The sequence below is a fragment of the Xylocopa sonorina genome, chromosome 1, assembly GCF_050948175.1.
Source record: "Xylocopa sonorina isolate GNS202 chromosome 1, iyXylSono1_principal, whole genome shotgun sequence".
Taxonomy (NCBI): domain Eukaryota; kingdom Metazoa; phylum Arthropoda; class Insecta; order Hymenoptera; family Apidae; genus Xylocopa; species Xylocopa sonorina.
In genome coordinates, this window is record NC_135193.1 from 10,263,777 (window position 1) to 10,279,689 (window position 15,913).

Genomic DNA, 15,913 nt, shown 5'->3' on the forward strand with positions numbered 1-15,913 from the left:
TTACGACACGCAGGGGTGGCGGCGCGGCCAGCCGTTGTCCGCTGCCGCGGAACTTTTCAATCGTTGCCCGCGCAGATTTATCGATCGTATCGTATCGATACGATCGATAGATCCCGTGGCGGCCGGCCGACAAACGGCGCGAAACTCGTGTCAAGCCGGCGGTTGAACGCGATCACCGCCGCGGAAAAATCGGCTGGGGTATAAGCGAAGGTGTAGGCTCGCGATAAATTATGAGGGCTGGGTTCCGTTCAGCGGCGGTCGCACGAACGGTGGATCGTTGCTCGATCGGCAATTAGCAGGCACGCGTTGATCGATGATTGTGACCCTGAGAATTCTCATTACCTCGATTCTTCTCACGTTCGCCACGGCGTTCTTCGCGAGCGGCGATAATTAATCACATCACAATGGCCCGAAAAGACGGGGCGTTTCTTGATCTGTCTGGACACGGGGCAGATCCCAAGTTCCGCCTTGACTGATGGGTGGGAGTATGAAGAGACGATGGAAGACGTATCCCTCGGCTCGGGCGTGTGTACGTTCGGAAAAGTTCGACGGAAAGAAAGGATGAACGCGATATAATTACGCGCAGAAGAAACGTATAAATAATGACACACCCTCGCTTTCTCCTCTCCCCCTTCCATCTGGCCGGAAGGTGGATACTCTCGTTTAAATTTAATTCACCATCGAGGGCATAACTCCGCGCGCGAACACAGCTGGCCCCCGGTTCGCATCGCAGGTGCAAAATCCTTCTCGCAGCGGCATTGCATCGAAGGTCAAACAAGAAGCCGTGCACCGTCGGGACAACGGAAGCCCAGGAGGGCTCCGATCGGACGAGATATCGTACGAGATTACCAAGGCATTATCTTAATTGCCGGGTTAGGATGCTGCGGCTCGAAGGTGAAGAGGTTGCGCGAACCAACGCGGGGTGGAACGGGACGGCGGTTCGAGCGGATCGAGACGATAGATCGAGCGTCCAGCGCGATTCGATCGATGACAAGATCAGCCACGGACAATCACCGTGACTGGCTTTAATTACCGACTGCATGGACCGTCCACGGACGATGGTCTCCCATAGAGAGTGCCGGCGAGAGCGAGCAGTGGCGCGGACCACCGGCCTGACAGTATGCCAACTATGCCACGGCTCGAACTATGCGTTGCACGGGAGGGATGACGACGGCTCGTTAGCAGACGAACCGTCGCCTGGTCGACACGATCGTACCGACGTCCTCGACAATTAAGATCGATATCGATCGCGTCTGGCTGTTACGTAATTTCGTAAGGTGTTACGGTTCGATCGTAAGAGGGCTTGCATTGAAATTGTACACCCTGTTGGTCTTGGCGCTGGCGCGCGGCGAAAGAAACGGTTACGGGAAGTGTGATCTTGGCGCGGGTCTTCGGGTTAATAAAATTTAACCCGTTCGTCCGTGGAATTATCTATTATCGAACGTTGCCTTGGTCTTGCGCGAGCAGTCGATGGAGAAGATTGAACAAGAAACCCAAGGGGGCGGATAAATCAAAGGTTAATCGTTCGAGCGTAGTCGAGGAACAGGAAGAAAGTTCGAGAGCCCGTGGCGCGAGAAATTAATGCCCGTGACACCTACACGCGGCTGATGTCGTGGCACGATGTTCCACGGCATTGTGACACTCTTTAATCGATGTCTATCGAATGGTAAGATCGTTAGACGCTTGTTACGGTTGGTCTACGTCTAAATCGGTCGAAAGAAAGGCCGCACGGTTAATTAATTTCGTATACCCATCGATTCTTTTCCACCCGCCAAGGTGGACTATCGGTCCTCACGATATAAATTCCTACGACTCTCTCTTTCTCTCTCTCTAGCTCTGTGTAGCGTGTTTGCTCGTTTCCATGGAATTTCTGTACCGCGGGGCAAACACGAGGCGGATGTCATGGGGACTCAGAATGCGTGGAATGCACGGGAAATGGATGGCGTGGAGCGTAACACTTGTACGGAGCCATGTGCTGCCCGAAATACTCGTGTCAGGGACGAAGGGTGTGAAAGAAACACTCTCCAGGTTGCCCGCGGCCAGAGTGCCCGGTTTAATTGCTACTCTTCCGTGTTCGGTGATAACCGATCCATGGATTCCTGTTCTTTATGCGCTTCTAACAGAGAGGACAATAACGAGGTAAATGGGCAGGCCGCTACTGGAAAGTAGCTTCGTGGTTGGGAGATAGGTTCGTCACCGGTTCTTAAACGAAAGTGGACGAAAATAGAGAAATGTTTATTCTCTTTTTAGTTCGTCCCTTCGACGATGAACGTAGATGTGTACGTGCACCTTTCTGAGAGAATGAAAATCATTGTATTATTGCGAGGTTGTGTCAGAAAAAAAAAATGCGCACGATAGCGCGCGAGGGTCCAATGGTTCCCAGTCGTTATTATGCTAACCAGTCATCAAATGGAGTCGGTGAATTCGAGTAATTCGCCGCGCGTCATTATCCAAGGTGTGGCGACGTCCAAGCTCGTGGCTTGGGTGGTCCTCTGAATCGCGAACCACCGTTGCGTGTGAATCACGGTTTTGTTAACGAATCCACCGGACCCCTCTCCTTTTGTTTAACGCCGTTCGTTGAAATATCTTCGGTGATACTAGAAGCGATACGAAAAAAGTGCGAAGGCAAAAAAGGACACCGACACGAAATTATACGTTACAAGTGAAATACAAAATTAGCCTGGCGGACGGGTCAAAAGCTTCCGAAACATCTGAACGGTAGCCATCTGACGCGTTCGAGGAGATAGGACAACCGTTACTGATACGAAAAGGACAGGCCTCGAAAGGGTGAGCTGGTTACCTGTCGTTAGAAAAAAACAGTGACTAACAAACCGCCTGCGTTAGTCAGCCGAGCTCGTTCTCGAAGAGGCTAACAATTTCCGCAAATCAATCAGAGTTCGAATTAATTACTTCCCCTTGTTTGGAACTTGAGAGAACTCGTCTTCGGGTGATGGATACTTGGCAATCCGTAAAGAAAGTAATATACACGTGTCGATTCTAGTTTTCTCGTACAAAATTCTTCGTGTTACTCAAAAAAATACCTACTAAAAGGTGTTAGACGAAAACTAGACCCCGGAAGTTTCATCATCGAGCAACGAAACTACTTTCTTCGCTCTACACTCCCGCGAGCGTGCTCGAAAGACGCTCAGCCGCGCTCGGCTCGAGAGTCGGCGACGAAAGAATCTAGCGAATCTGGTCGAAGGTCTGCGGCAGGTGGAATCTGCGCTGCCCGACCGCGGACCATCTGTTGTGCACGCCACTTTAAGAAGTGGACGAAGGGTCCGGGTAACAGGTTGCTCGTAGCTCTCGCGGTCGAGATTGTTTTGTCCGTGCCGCTCGAAGATCGTCCACGGCCTAATGAGCCATTCTCTCGATATATTGGGCTGTTCCTTTCGATCCCCGTCACACCGTGATCCAAAGCTCGATCGCGTGTCTTCTCCCACCCGTCGACTCGAGCACTCGATGACTCGTCAGTTTCACAAATCGACGATCGACGGGCGTGTTGATCCCAAACTGGATCGTCGCTACGGACGAGACCAAGTTGCGTCGACTCTAACGCAAATTGGGCGATATTCGTACGATTGTACGTCATCGCGAGGCACTTCGATCGTACAAGCGCTGGTCTAGAAATTTTAAAACGTGGCGTCTGAATCTACTTGAACATGCTTGAGATACCATCGATAGTCGTCACCTCGACGCAAAACCGGGTAATTCGGTGAACCGCGATCGTCGTCTTATCGCGAATGATCGCGTGGCCTCGCTCGAGGAGGAGCAGATACTAAATAGTCGGTGCGCAGCTGGTTTCGGATGAAAGATCGAGGATACCGTGGACGTCGACACAATGGGACACGTAGCACCACCGGAGTAAAGGGTTGCAAGAAGACGGGAGTCTTCCGGGAAGCGATGAAAGAGCCTTGGATCCTCGATGGTCAGGTGTGCCAGTCGCCGGGGGACCAGTTTTGTGCTCTGGGTCGATGTGGCCTATGGCTTTTTTGCTCTGTCTTTGTGTCGCGAGCGTCATTCAAGCTCGTAGCTCGCGATAAGGCGGTGTTAAGCGTGGCAATTACAATGTAGAATCCTGTCGGATCGCTTTAAGATGGTCGATTCGATAACGTTAGAGTCGCGATCGCTGTTCCATCGAACGAGACACCGCGAACTGACCTATCGAAGCCGCGGAGAGTCCTCTTCGTAGAACGCGAAGGTCTTCCTTCGCTCTGTCATACCATTGGAATATAATCGACACAGTGCCAGAGAAAGTGCGCGGAGCAGCCGAAAATAGTCTGAAAAGCCAAGTCGTTGACCTGCAGCTGGCAATCACAGCACGGGGAGGCGGCAGGGAGTTTTCTTGGTGGAAGCTCGGTCAGGAACGACCCCGTTCCCTTTGTGCCACGAAAATCTCTCTCGTTCTCTCGCTCGATCCTGCGACGTTACGACCTTTTGTCGTCGGCGGGCAGCCTCGCGTTACACCGGCCGCGCGCTCGCTTTTCTTCGACCGGGGACTCTTTGCACGCCATATTCCCCGGCTATATACACCGGCCTGGAATAATGGAACCTCTTACCCGGGAGTATACACACACGCAGAGAGCAACGGCGCACCTGTTCGATCGGACCAGTCGCCATAAAAGCCCAGGGGCCAAGGTAGCTTTTGCTTCCACACTTTCTTGCACACGGCAGCGTACTATATACGCACGCGTGTGCTCGCGAAGGGCCGTACTTGAAAGTAACGACCACCTGTCCGGCTGAACGAGAAATTTCCTATCGAATCGGGCCCCCGTCATCCGGCGGACGTTCGCCGCGACCAGATTTCTGCGGAGGAATCGCCACCGATCTCGACGACTTTAACTTTTCCAATTCGCAGTTTCTGTTTCTTTTTTCGTCGGGCATTAGAGATGCGATTTCGCTCGTAACCAATGCCCTGAGCTGTCCTGTTACGGATTCCTCGAAGTCTTCGACGCGCTTAAAATTTTTTATTGGAACAGCGGTCATAAAACTGTGAATAATTCATCTATCAAAGTAGACAGACTTTTGTAATTAACACCTACTTGGAAGTATCCGTTTGGTATGCGGTGACCAAAGAAATATATTAGAAAAGAGATCCACTCTGTGTGGTTCCTCGATAAACGCCGGATCGGACAATCCGCGAAATTGACAATCGGCCAAATTTGGCCACCGCCTATCGAAATTCTCGCGTGACCACGAAACAAGCCCGGTACGAGTCGTTTCCGCCCACCTTTGACTTTCACCGCAGACTTTGGCGCCTCGTGAACTCTGTCCAAACGATCATTTGACTTTAAAAAATCGTGGAATTAGGAAGAAACTTGGATACTCCAAGATAAAATAATATGTACTAAAGTAACAGAAAAATTGAACAAAATAGAAAGTGTCCGTGTAGTATACACGGAGTATCGAATAAAACGATCGACAGGGATTTTACTAATTTCTCGACTGAGAAAAAAGTGTAGCAAATAGAAAGCACGATAGAGGTAATGACAAATTGAATAACAGGGAATCGAAACGGTCGTTTAACGAGAAGTCGTATCCAAATATTTGAGGACGCGACACAGTGTGGCTAGGGGGGAATCAGAAAATCACTCTATGATTTAGGACACCCATATGGGCAGGGCTCGCGAACAAAAAGCTCGATCGGAGGCAGGCGGCAGCGATTCAATTGCTGGTACGTGGCAAAAGCGCGTGGGATTTAATACGCCGGCGCAGGTAGCCCGTTGCTGGTCAATGAATTGAACGCGTTTCGAACACGCGTTTGCTCGCCATATGTTGTTTGCTCCGCTAAAAGACCTTTGTACGCTCTGCTAACGCGTATGAATGGACGCGCGAACGCGATGGAAGAAGAGGCTGATACAGGCTCGTGCCACACTCGTGGAAACGTTCTCGCGTGTGAAAGTGTGGCAAATGGACACGTACGGGCAAACGTCTCTCACTTTTCCATGCCGGAACCATGTGGCCCCTGTAATCTGGTCCAAGCCTGACATTTCCACTAAAAAAACGTACACGTATACAGTGGCTGCGAAAAGTAATGTCACACTATCGCATACGCGTATTTATCTTAGTATTTACACGCCAATAAATTAGATCTCAGTGCATGCGAAACTCGTCACCACTTGACGATACTTTCGTACGATTACAAGAATTTGATATCCAACAAAAAGCAGACACTCGATCGAGAGATATTGGTACACGCTTGGCGCATTACTTTTCGTAGCCACTGTACGAAACAAGAACACTCGAAACTATCACGTCTCGCGGGCAGGCACGGGTGAACGTCAGAAAAACCGTTCGCCACGCTAACTGGACAGATTTATCTATCGTTAACGCGGCAAATCTGTCGCCCGGCGCAGTGTAATTACTCTGAACTGTTCGCCGTGGCCCGGCCCACCGGCTAGTAGCGGAATGTTTAAACTGCGCCCTGCCCGTCGGATCCAGCTACGAATCGAATCGATTCGTCTCGAACCCAGGGGCTGGCCGGCAACAATTACTTTTATCAGAGCCACGGGGACCCCCGAGGGCCCATCGACGCGCGAGGGAACCGACCGCGATCCTGGCCCTCGATCGTACGGATCGAAAAGATAAACCACGGCCAGCGTCGACGTTGTTTGTCGAAAGACAAAGCGCGTTATTATGCACGTCGACGAAAGTTATGCGTTGTTCCGCGAGCAACCGCCCGATAACGAGCTCGTTGCGATATTCGAGGTGTCCCGAGAGAGATTGCATCTCGCTGCTGCCTTCTGCGATCGAACGATCCGGGACGTGTGTACGCGCACACACGCGCACACATTTCGGAGCAATTGATTCCTTATCGGAGCCTCGAAAGGGTTCTTATTAATTGCGCGTCAATGGCGGCTCGATACCGGCTTGCGCGTTCTCTTTTTCTTCCTCGACAACCGTGCGGTTTCTCTTGCGAACAACACGCGTGAAAGGGTCCATTCTTAATTCGGAAGAATGTTTGTCTTTGTTTGACACATTCGCGTTTGGCAGTTTCGTTTAATTGTCGCGATTTATTTTACGAGACCAAGTGATTCAGTGTACGATTATTGGAACGCGCGAACAGAGGAGTTATGATATTTGAAAGTTGGAAGTAGATTTGCGAGAATGCGCAGAGACACGATATTTTAGGATTTACGTGTAACGCGTTAGGAAGTAGTCGAGGGGGCTGAAAGGTTTGGTAAAGACAGACACGTGTAAGGTTTAAAATCCAAGTAATTTATTTCGTATAAAATATCTCTATATATAGGTGATATCTGTATCTCAAATAGTAGTTTACTTTTTCTTTACAAAAACTAGAAAGAGTGGTACTCGCCCTGAGCCGTACGCCACAATTCTTTTTTTTCTCTCCCGTCTTTTATACGGATAATATTTAAAATAAAAAAAAAAAAAACCATCGGACGACGGCTCGATTGTGTTCAATTATATAATCTTTTTCGAGTGACTTCTCTACGAGGAAACACCAAAAGACCAGTCGGAGTAAATTCACCTCGCAGCGAGCCTCTCGTTCTTTTTCCTCGCATAATTATATAGATATATATATATATAATATATATTATACAATGACTAGTTTCTTCGAGTAACTTACAGTGAGATTTACATTTAAAAAAACGCAATGAAAAAAAAAGTACAAAAAACGAAAAGGGGCAAATGAAATATAAAATATTAAGCTCTCTCTCTTTCTCTCACTCTGTTTCCATCGTTGTTCGCTCTTCGTTCTCTCTAAGATCGATCCCGAATTGTAATCGAGAGGACGAAAGAGAAAAGAAAACCAGAAGAACACTCAGGCACCGGACAATCATTTAAATACTTTTCCTCCTGTCTCATTCCACTGAACGTTATATGGCGAATTATAATACTTGGTTTCGCGCGCGTCTCAACAGCTCTGATCGTTCAAATTATTTACAATCGACGCCTTTGCACGTGGCACACGATCTCTGGGGGGCAGGGGGGGGGCATAGAAAAAGAAAGAATGGCACTTTGGTGCACGGTACTCTGCGCGCGATTACTCGAAACGAATCACGCGTTTCTTTTTTCATTGAAAAATAGGGGGGCAAAAAAAGGAAAAGAAAAAACGAAAATGGCACGGCAGCTTCACGGGACCGCGTCAAGCGGTTTGCATCGACTCGTCTTTTCGTCAGTTTCCTGCTCTTCGAGAAACTTCGTTGCGTTTCTCGAAGGACACGCTAAACGTCGCCCTCTCTCTCTCTCGCTTTCTCTCTCTCTCTCTCTATCTATCTCTTTCTCTCTAAGTACAGTCGTAGACGCGCTCATACTCGCCGATTGTTACACGCACATAAATCGAACTATTTACAACGGGACGACGAAGAGACTCGAGAAGAAAAAATAAGAAATGCACAACCATCTTGAAGAAGAGGAAATAAAATAGGAAGAGAAAAAAAAACAAAACGAAATTTCGACCGCGACCCTACGAGTAGAACGCGTCCTACAGTCGTGGGTCCAGTTCCTCGACGTGGCGCGTCGTATCGATGATCTCGCTCAAAATTCAAACCACCGTTAACGCGGGCATGAATTTCGATCGAAAGCCAGGTACTCGATGTGTCCTCCGTCTCTAGTCTCAGTCAAGTTACGAATTCACGAAGAAACTGGACCCGCGACGTATCATCTGGTCGTCCTGTCTGTCTCTTATCAAATTATTAGTCGTTTGTACTCCGATCAACGCGTAAGGCACTTCATCAATCGAACCGTTTAACATGACAGTACTATCGGTAAAGGAACCTGTCGATGGAACCCGAGGATTCCACGTTGGGACGATCACACACCGTATTTTTCTTTCTTTTTTTTTGCTTTTTTTTGTTCTTTTCTATGTATTTTCTGTTTTTTTTTTTTTTTGTTCGTTCGCGAGACTACGATCCCTTCGAAGTCTTCAGCAACCGTAGCCCATCGGGACGGCTACGCCAGGGCAGCCACCCTCTTGATGCTTCGTCAACAGCGACATCCTGCTGAAGGTCTTGCTGCACGAGGTGCACGAGTACTTCTTCACGTCACTGTGCGTCTGGAGATGCGCCCTCAGATTGCTCCTGTCGGCGAACGCGCGGTTGCAGTGCTGACAGCTGAAGGGTTTCTCGCCGGTGTGCGTCCTGATGTGCCCCTGGAGCAGCCAGGGCCTCGAGAACGCTTTCCCGCAGAGGTGACACTTGCACGGCAACGTATGCGTCCTGATGTGCATCTTGAGCGCGCCCAGGCTGACGTACACCTTCTCGCAGTACTTGCACGAGAACGATTTCTTCGCCTGCCCCTCGGCCGCCGCGCAATGGAACTGCTGGTGCTTCGACAGGCCCGAGTAGGTGGAGTACGATTTGCCGCAGTCCGGGCATTGATACCTGGGCGACGTCGACGACGACGAGGACGACGACGAGGACGAGGACGAGGAGAGAGAGGCGGTCGAGCCAGTGGTGACTCCAGCCTTCTCGATCTTCGGGTTGACGATCGTCGAGCCAGCCGACGTGCTACCAGCGGACGATCTTCCGCTGTCGCTTCCAGGCGAGGAGAGGTCCTCTGGTGTGACTGGCGGAGGCGACCTCAGCGATCCTGAGCCCAAGGAACTGGTGGGTGACAGGCCGCAGTGATCGGGGCTGGCCCAGTGCGCGTAACTCCTCGCGATGGGCCGCTGGATCGTTGGACAGGTCAGGGCGGCGTGTGGCGGCGGGGATACCGACGGATGGTGCTCCGGGGAGGAGTGAGGATACGCTGGCATCGGATAGGACGGATACAACTCGGCTCCCGCGTGATGATAACGGTGATAAGCGGCTGGATAGGGCAGATAGTGCGGCGGATAGAGCGGTGCCGTTCGAGCCCAGGCCGGGGTCGCGTAATGCGCCAGCGGCTCGACCGGCGTGTTCAGATTCAACGGTTCGAGGGGCGCCTTGCTGGCCATGAAGTGCAGAGGCGCCGATGTGGCCGTCACCGCGGCCGTCGACGACGAATTGTCGTGCTGAATCACTTCCACTCGCGCCTTCTTCGCCACGGGATGAATAGGCGCGATGCCTGCCGGCGGCGTGATCGCCTTCGTCGGGTAATGATGATGATGGTGGATGTGATGGACCGGGTGGACGTGCGGGTGGTGCATCGTCGCGGGAGAAGTCGGGCTCGTTGGCAACGGAGGCGACTGAGCGACTTTTACAACCGGTGACGGAGACCTGGAGACGTGCTGTTCCGGCTCTTGTTGCTGTTGCTGCCGTTCAGCCGTTCTGCTCAGGTCCTCCGGTTTCGTGCTGAGATTCTCAGGCTCGGGGATGTCGTCCATCACGACGTCTATGATCTCCTCTGAAGAAGAGAAGGGGAAACTTGGTTTTAGACGAAAGTTTCGTGTTTCTCGGCAAGTGGAAAGGGGTGGAGAATAGGGGTGGGTTGGAGCACGGTTCGATGAAACGAAATTAAAGTGATCGAGACTCACCTTTAATCACTTCCGGAGTTTCCTCGGTGGGCAAGACGTGCACCGGTCGCTTCTTGAGCGGACAGTGACTGTAACTGTTGTTCTTCTTGACGAAGCTCCTCGGCATCTCTTCGACCAGCATGTTGGCAGATTTCCTGCTGGTTTCTTCACCGCGCGAAGATATCTGTCGGCAGTTCGCAGGTACTTGACACCGCGAAGCCGCAACACAGCGGTGTTAATCCAATCGTTCCGAAATTTACTCGCACTGATCACACCACGTATAAACTGTCAAAGTAATCCAGAGCGAGAGAGTGTCGCGAACACTGTGCACTGCGTCACACGCGTAGTAGCGATTGCGTAGAAATGGAAAAGAAGAAAAACAGTCCTCTTTTCGGGTTCAACCGTTCTTCGGTGAAATCCACTTTCTCGTTTGCGAGCACTCGACGGGCGATCTTCTCGAACGACAAATCGATCCTCGCGGTACGCTCGTCGGTAGTGAACTGAACTGACTGTTCTCGGCCGGCACACGGGGTTAAACGTGTTTCTCGGTGATGGTGCGACGGTACGGAAACGAGGAAGAAGAAGAGAGGTAGAAAGAAAAGAAAGAGGGGAAAAAGGAAGAAAGGAACGAACGGCTGGCGGGTAAAACTCGAAATGTGTACTCGCTCGAAAAGGAACTAAGGATCTCTCGATTCTGAAAACGGTTCGGCTGCAAGCCGGTCTCTGACTGGCAGAGGGGTGCGCCAGGGCCTTTTATAACGCATCACCCCACCGACCAGGTGCAGGTGGCCCGCACGTGCTGCCCGACCAATGCAGGCCCGCGGGCCCCGCGCTGCCCGCCAATAGGGGACGCCCGGTCGCGGGCCAACGTCCAATCGGAACTCGGGCATCTGTTCCGCCGGCTCGCGTACCCCCCTCTCTTTTCTATGCAACGACAGGAGGTGCAGGATGTTCGTGAATGCGACGCGATTATCCTGCCGCGCTCCTCTCCAGCCTTTACCTTCTCTCTCCCTCCCTCCCTCCCTTTACCTTTTCCTTCGCCCTTTTTTTCCTCTCTTCTCTCTCTCTCTCTCTCTCTCTTTCTCTCTCCCCCTTTTTTTCCCTTCCCTTCCGTCTCTCTTTCCACCTTTGAGGGGGGGCCACACCGCGTACACCGTGTCCCCGTCTCCTCTTCTTTCACCTATGCGTTCGCGCTCTGTTACGTCGCGTTGTTGTACGGAGCAGATGCTGCGGCCCCTCCGCGAGCGCTCACCCTCCCCTCCGCCAGGAGTTACCACCCCTCATCGCGTCGAGACCTGGCCCCAACGACCCGTCACCTCTGCGTTATCGTCGGTGCACATGCACCACCGATTCAACGCGAACGTGTTTCTCTCTCTCTCTCTCTCTATTTCTCTGTCTCTTTCCTATTCGTACACGAGGTTCGTGCGTGCGTACATGTGTACGTATAGAGGGGTTTGCACCCTCCCCTGTCCCTCGGCCGGTTTCACATTTTTCTATTCGAATTTCCGTTCGAGCTACCTGAATCTTCCCGTCCCGTTCTACCTTCCTTCCTACGATAAGTTGCTCTCCCCGAATGCGCGCCTCTTTCTGTACGCGCGTACGTGTAGGTAAGAGTGTACGCTCTCGAGTGTCGCATTGGCTGCTGCGTCGTTTTATTTTTTTCATTCTCCTCTCTTCTTCTTCGTTTTTTTTTTTTTTACACGTCAGCCGCCTTTTCACGTGGCGCACCGACGAGCAACGTATACATACGCTCGCATCGCGGGTACGCGCGCAGCAATCCGGCCGGTTCCCCTTTCTGAATTTCACCCCTCGTCCCTTTCGCGCCTCCCCGCCTCAGCGCCAGTTTCGAACGTAACGGTCGTGTCGCGTGCCACAGCATCGCCCACGCGTGCTGGTACCCACACAAACGCGCGCGCACAGCACACGGACGCACGTGCGTGCTGCTGCTGCTGCTGCTGCTGCGAGGGACCAGCGCGATTGTGCGCGCAGCGCACCCCACATCGCCTAGAGCGGGATTCACGAACGTCGGCTGGCATTTTTGCGCTCGAGAGGGGGAGGATTCTGTGCCTGCTCCATTAATGATCCTGCCACGTGACCGCTGTCGAGATCATCCGGACGATAGCGGTTTTGTGATTTCTCGTAAATGAAACGGAACACGAACGATCGCCGTTCTTCATTTAACACCACCTTTCGTAGCCGCTCCGTAACGTCAAAGGGGCACGGTGCCGTCAATTAACCCTCGCCTCGTCGATCCTGTATCGCCTCTATTGGTTTCGCATCGAGAACAGTCGCAAAGTATTGGTTTACCAGCAACTTTCTCATATTTATCTCTGAACAAGGAAATTTTTCAAAATGGTGGAACGCGCCACTCTGGGGTAGAAAGCGATCTCAACGTGTCTGAACAACAGGGTTATATACGAATGATAATCGATCGTGTAGAAAAAGAATGATTTGGCTAGAAATTTAGCGATGAAGCTCTCCTTGAATCTCGATCGCGTCACTCTCGATCACGGGTATTAAAACTATTGTTCGCCGTGTCGGCGAAGGGAGCCACGAAGACCGCCGTGTGTAAACAAAAACCGTACTTACTTAAGCATGTACCTAACGTATTCTTCCGCGGCTGGCAGATATGGAAACCGCTGAGGTATTACGGCTTGCGGACACACACGTGGGGATTTGTCAGTGAATTTACGAGACAAAGAGCGGCCGAGCATTCCGCTCGATCGATTCTGCGTTTCGTTCGCCGATGTGTCACCAGCGCTAAATCAGGTTATCACAGCGCCACGGGATCGGTCGATTGAGAAACGATAAAATCGTTGACGGGGACCGGTACGTGTCCGCGCCGGTGGGGGACACGATTTTTGACGAAGAACCCTTGTTACTTGTCGTCGTAAACACAGCTCGTTCGCTGTGTAACGCGTTTTCGGATCGTCTCGTAATATAAATTGGCACGGGATGAATTTTTCCGGTGGAATCCGGAGGATGGATCGGTCTGCCAGACTGAAATTTGTCCCCGACGCGGACGGCTTGAAATCTTACCGCTGTGCGGATTCAGCGGGAAGAGACAGACAGCTGAAGCATCGTGCGTTGAATCTGATGATTCGAGGGAATGTGAGAAGGTCGAAGAATAATTTATTCGAATGCACGATTGCTCTTTCTGTTGCGACATTATGATGTCATATTCGAGATGGATGTCCCTTTTTTTTTTCAATTCTGTACGATGTTAATTGTCGCGCGAGTGATACTTTATCGCCGTCAAATTTATATCTATCGTATAAACCGGCTCGCGAAGGTAAAGTAAAACAGCGCGACCGCCTCCTTATCTGTTTATCGCGTCATCGTACGTCTGCGGCGCGAATGCCTCGTCGTTTATTATCGACGAACGTTTCGAGCGACGTTTATACAGGATGCATTAGTCGAAATCGCCTCCGTGTTCGCCCCCTCGCGTTATAAATTTATCCGATCGTTAAGCGCGATAGACGAGAGGTCAATTCTCGGTGACGATAAACGAGTGGCGGCTCCTCGCGTCCCTTCGCGCGACGCGCAGAGAAATAATTGTCGAACGCGGTTCCTCGAGCGCGTTCGAAAATACCAGTCGGGACAATTAAGCTTAAGAAGGAATATTGGATTATTCGCTGGTGGAATTGGGAAACTGAACGATGCACGAAAAGAATGCGACTCAGCAGGGGGGTGGAAAACCCCAGTTCATGGCGGTCCGAGGGAAGCCATTGTGCTCGAGAAATATAATAAAACGGTTCTGGGGAGAGTGAAAGAAATTTCCGTAATTCAGCTTTAATTAACCGATATACACGTGTGCGACACTTGGAACAAAAGCTACGGTAGGAGAATAAATTTCCCTGGCCAGATTTCCAGTGCATGCTCGAAACTGTCTCACGTTGGTTCCCATGACGCTCGCGATTTCTGCTTGGCTAACTCATTGACTTTCAATCCCGCTGCCTTGAGTCCGTCCAAATGTTTAATGCGAATTCGTAAGCGTGCAACTGAAAGTAACCTACCGAAGTGGTGTCGTTCGACTAGTCGGAAAATTACTAAAAATAGTGTCCGTTTGACGGTGGTAGGACAATGGCTCGAGAATAAAGTGCAAAGTACGGTAATAAGCAAAGAAAACGGAGAATTTTCGAATGTGTACGCAGGGGTACGTGATTTACTAGACGTCTTGCAAGCACACATGGACTAGAGAAACTGTTCGAGGTCTTAAGTAACCTCGAGTCCTCCCTTGAAATTTCCAAAAAGATTAAAAACTGCTCGTTATAAATACAAGTACAAACAAGGCCCAGGAAAATCCCCTGTTATCCTACTTTCGCCGCAGAGGAATCGCATGTCTCCTCGTGTCTCGATTGTTCCCGGGGCTTGCCGCTTATCTCGTCGACACCCACCAACGTGGACACCGCGCGCTGCAAAAGTGTCCTGACACTCGAGGCGCGGGTAACACAGCCGACGATCAAAGGGACGACAAACAAGAGCAGTGGTCATCGAGTTCTAACCGAGCCAGCGCAGCGGATATGCCGCGTTGACTCAGCACGCGCACCACGAGTCATCAAACCAATAACAATCTCTGTCTCGTGCGACAAGCAATACGATCGACGCGAACAAGACGGGGTCACTCGATCTGCGACTGACTTCGTACCTCCACTCGCTTCGACTCGACGATAAAAAGAAACTCTTCGTCCTCGAATTCCCCACTTATTCCGGAGGATACCCAAACATCAGGTACCGATACCTGCACTTCCCGTTATGCATACGTCTAATGAACCGACGCACCGAAGCTCGCCTGTTAGAAAACCACGGTGTTCCCATCCCTCGTAATTTCACGAGCGGTAAAAGAGCGCGAAAAGAAACAGCTCTGGCATACCTGCCAGCAGGGTTGGCCCATATTTCGTTGAAGCCGCAATCCTAATCCAGCCCTTCTAAAATATGCGCCCGAGGAAAAGGGTGCATCGATCAGCCTGCGCGCGCGCTACGATTCCCCGTAATCCACAATCCGGCAACGAGCCTTCGGTTACACGATCTCTTTTTAACCGTGGCTCCACGGAACACGATCATATTGAAACGATGAATCGTGCACCGGTCGCGCCACGGCGGACGATCTACCTGCGCGAGAGCTCTGGGCTCTGCTAGTGCGCTTTTTAAACGCTACGTCGGGCCCAGCCACGTCCGTCCGTCTACCCGAAGGGGCGCGTAACCCCTTTCGAGATTTTCGCGGGCCCAATGGAAGGAAGAGAAGAAGGAACGGAGCCAGACGGAGACAGGAGAACCACCGACGGTAGGAAGACCTGTGTACGGTTTGGGCCGGTTATTCTGGTAGCCGGGCACACTGGTTCCGTCGCGTTTCGTTGCCAAGGCGAGCAACGAGTTCACGAAAAGTGCTGCTAAATTATATCAAATACCGGCCGCGTTAACTCGCCTCACCTTTTGTTCGCCTTGTTCGCTCTTTCTCTGTTTCTGTGTACGTGCGAAACGAAAGGGAACGCCCGATCCCCTCTTCCCCGTGTAACC

At 51.3% G+C, this 15,913-nt stretch overlaps 2 protein-coding genes across 2 annotated transcripts in view; both read right to left on the bottom strand.

The window, feature by feature from the left end:
* Positions 1–14,212, bottom strand: part of Dis3 (exosome complex exonuclease RRP44-like protein Dis3) — a 309,095-nt gene extending 294,883 nt beyond the window's left edge. Inside the window, exon 1 of the mRNA XM_076906157.1 lies at positions 14,203–14,212. The gene's annotated coding sequence lies outside the window, so the exon portion shown is untranslated. The remainder of the gene's footprint in view (positions 1–14,202) is intronic.
* On the bottom strand, positions 7,203–10,716 carry LOC143430534 (uncharacterized). Its single transcript, XM_076906854.1, has 3 exons — positions 10,418–10,716; positions 8,257–10,287; positions 7,203–8,216 (listed from the first exon to the last, which is right to left on the bottom strand). Exons 1-2 carry the CDS (start codon positions 10,536–10,538, stop codon positions 8,888–8,890), a joined length of 1,521 nt encoding a protein of 506 aa, XP_076762969.1. The 5' UTR covers positions 10,539–10,716; the 3' UTR covers positions 7,203–8,216; positions 8,257–8,887.
* Positions 14,213–15,913: the final 1,701 nt, after the last annotated feature.

Coding starts and splice junctions, on each gene's coding strand:
- LOC143430534 (XM_076906854.1), bottom strand. CDS start 10,538: ATGCTGGTCGAAGAGATGCCGAGGAGCTTCGTCAAGAAGAACAACAGT. Junction 10,288..10,417: donor AACTCCGGAAGTGATTAAAG/GTGAGTCTCGAT, acceptor TCTCTTCTTCAG/AGGAGATCATAGACGTCGTG.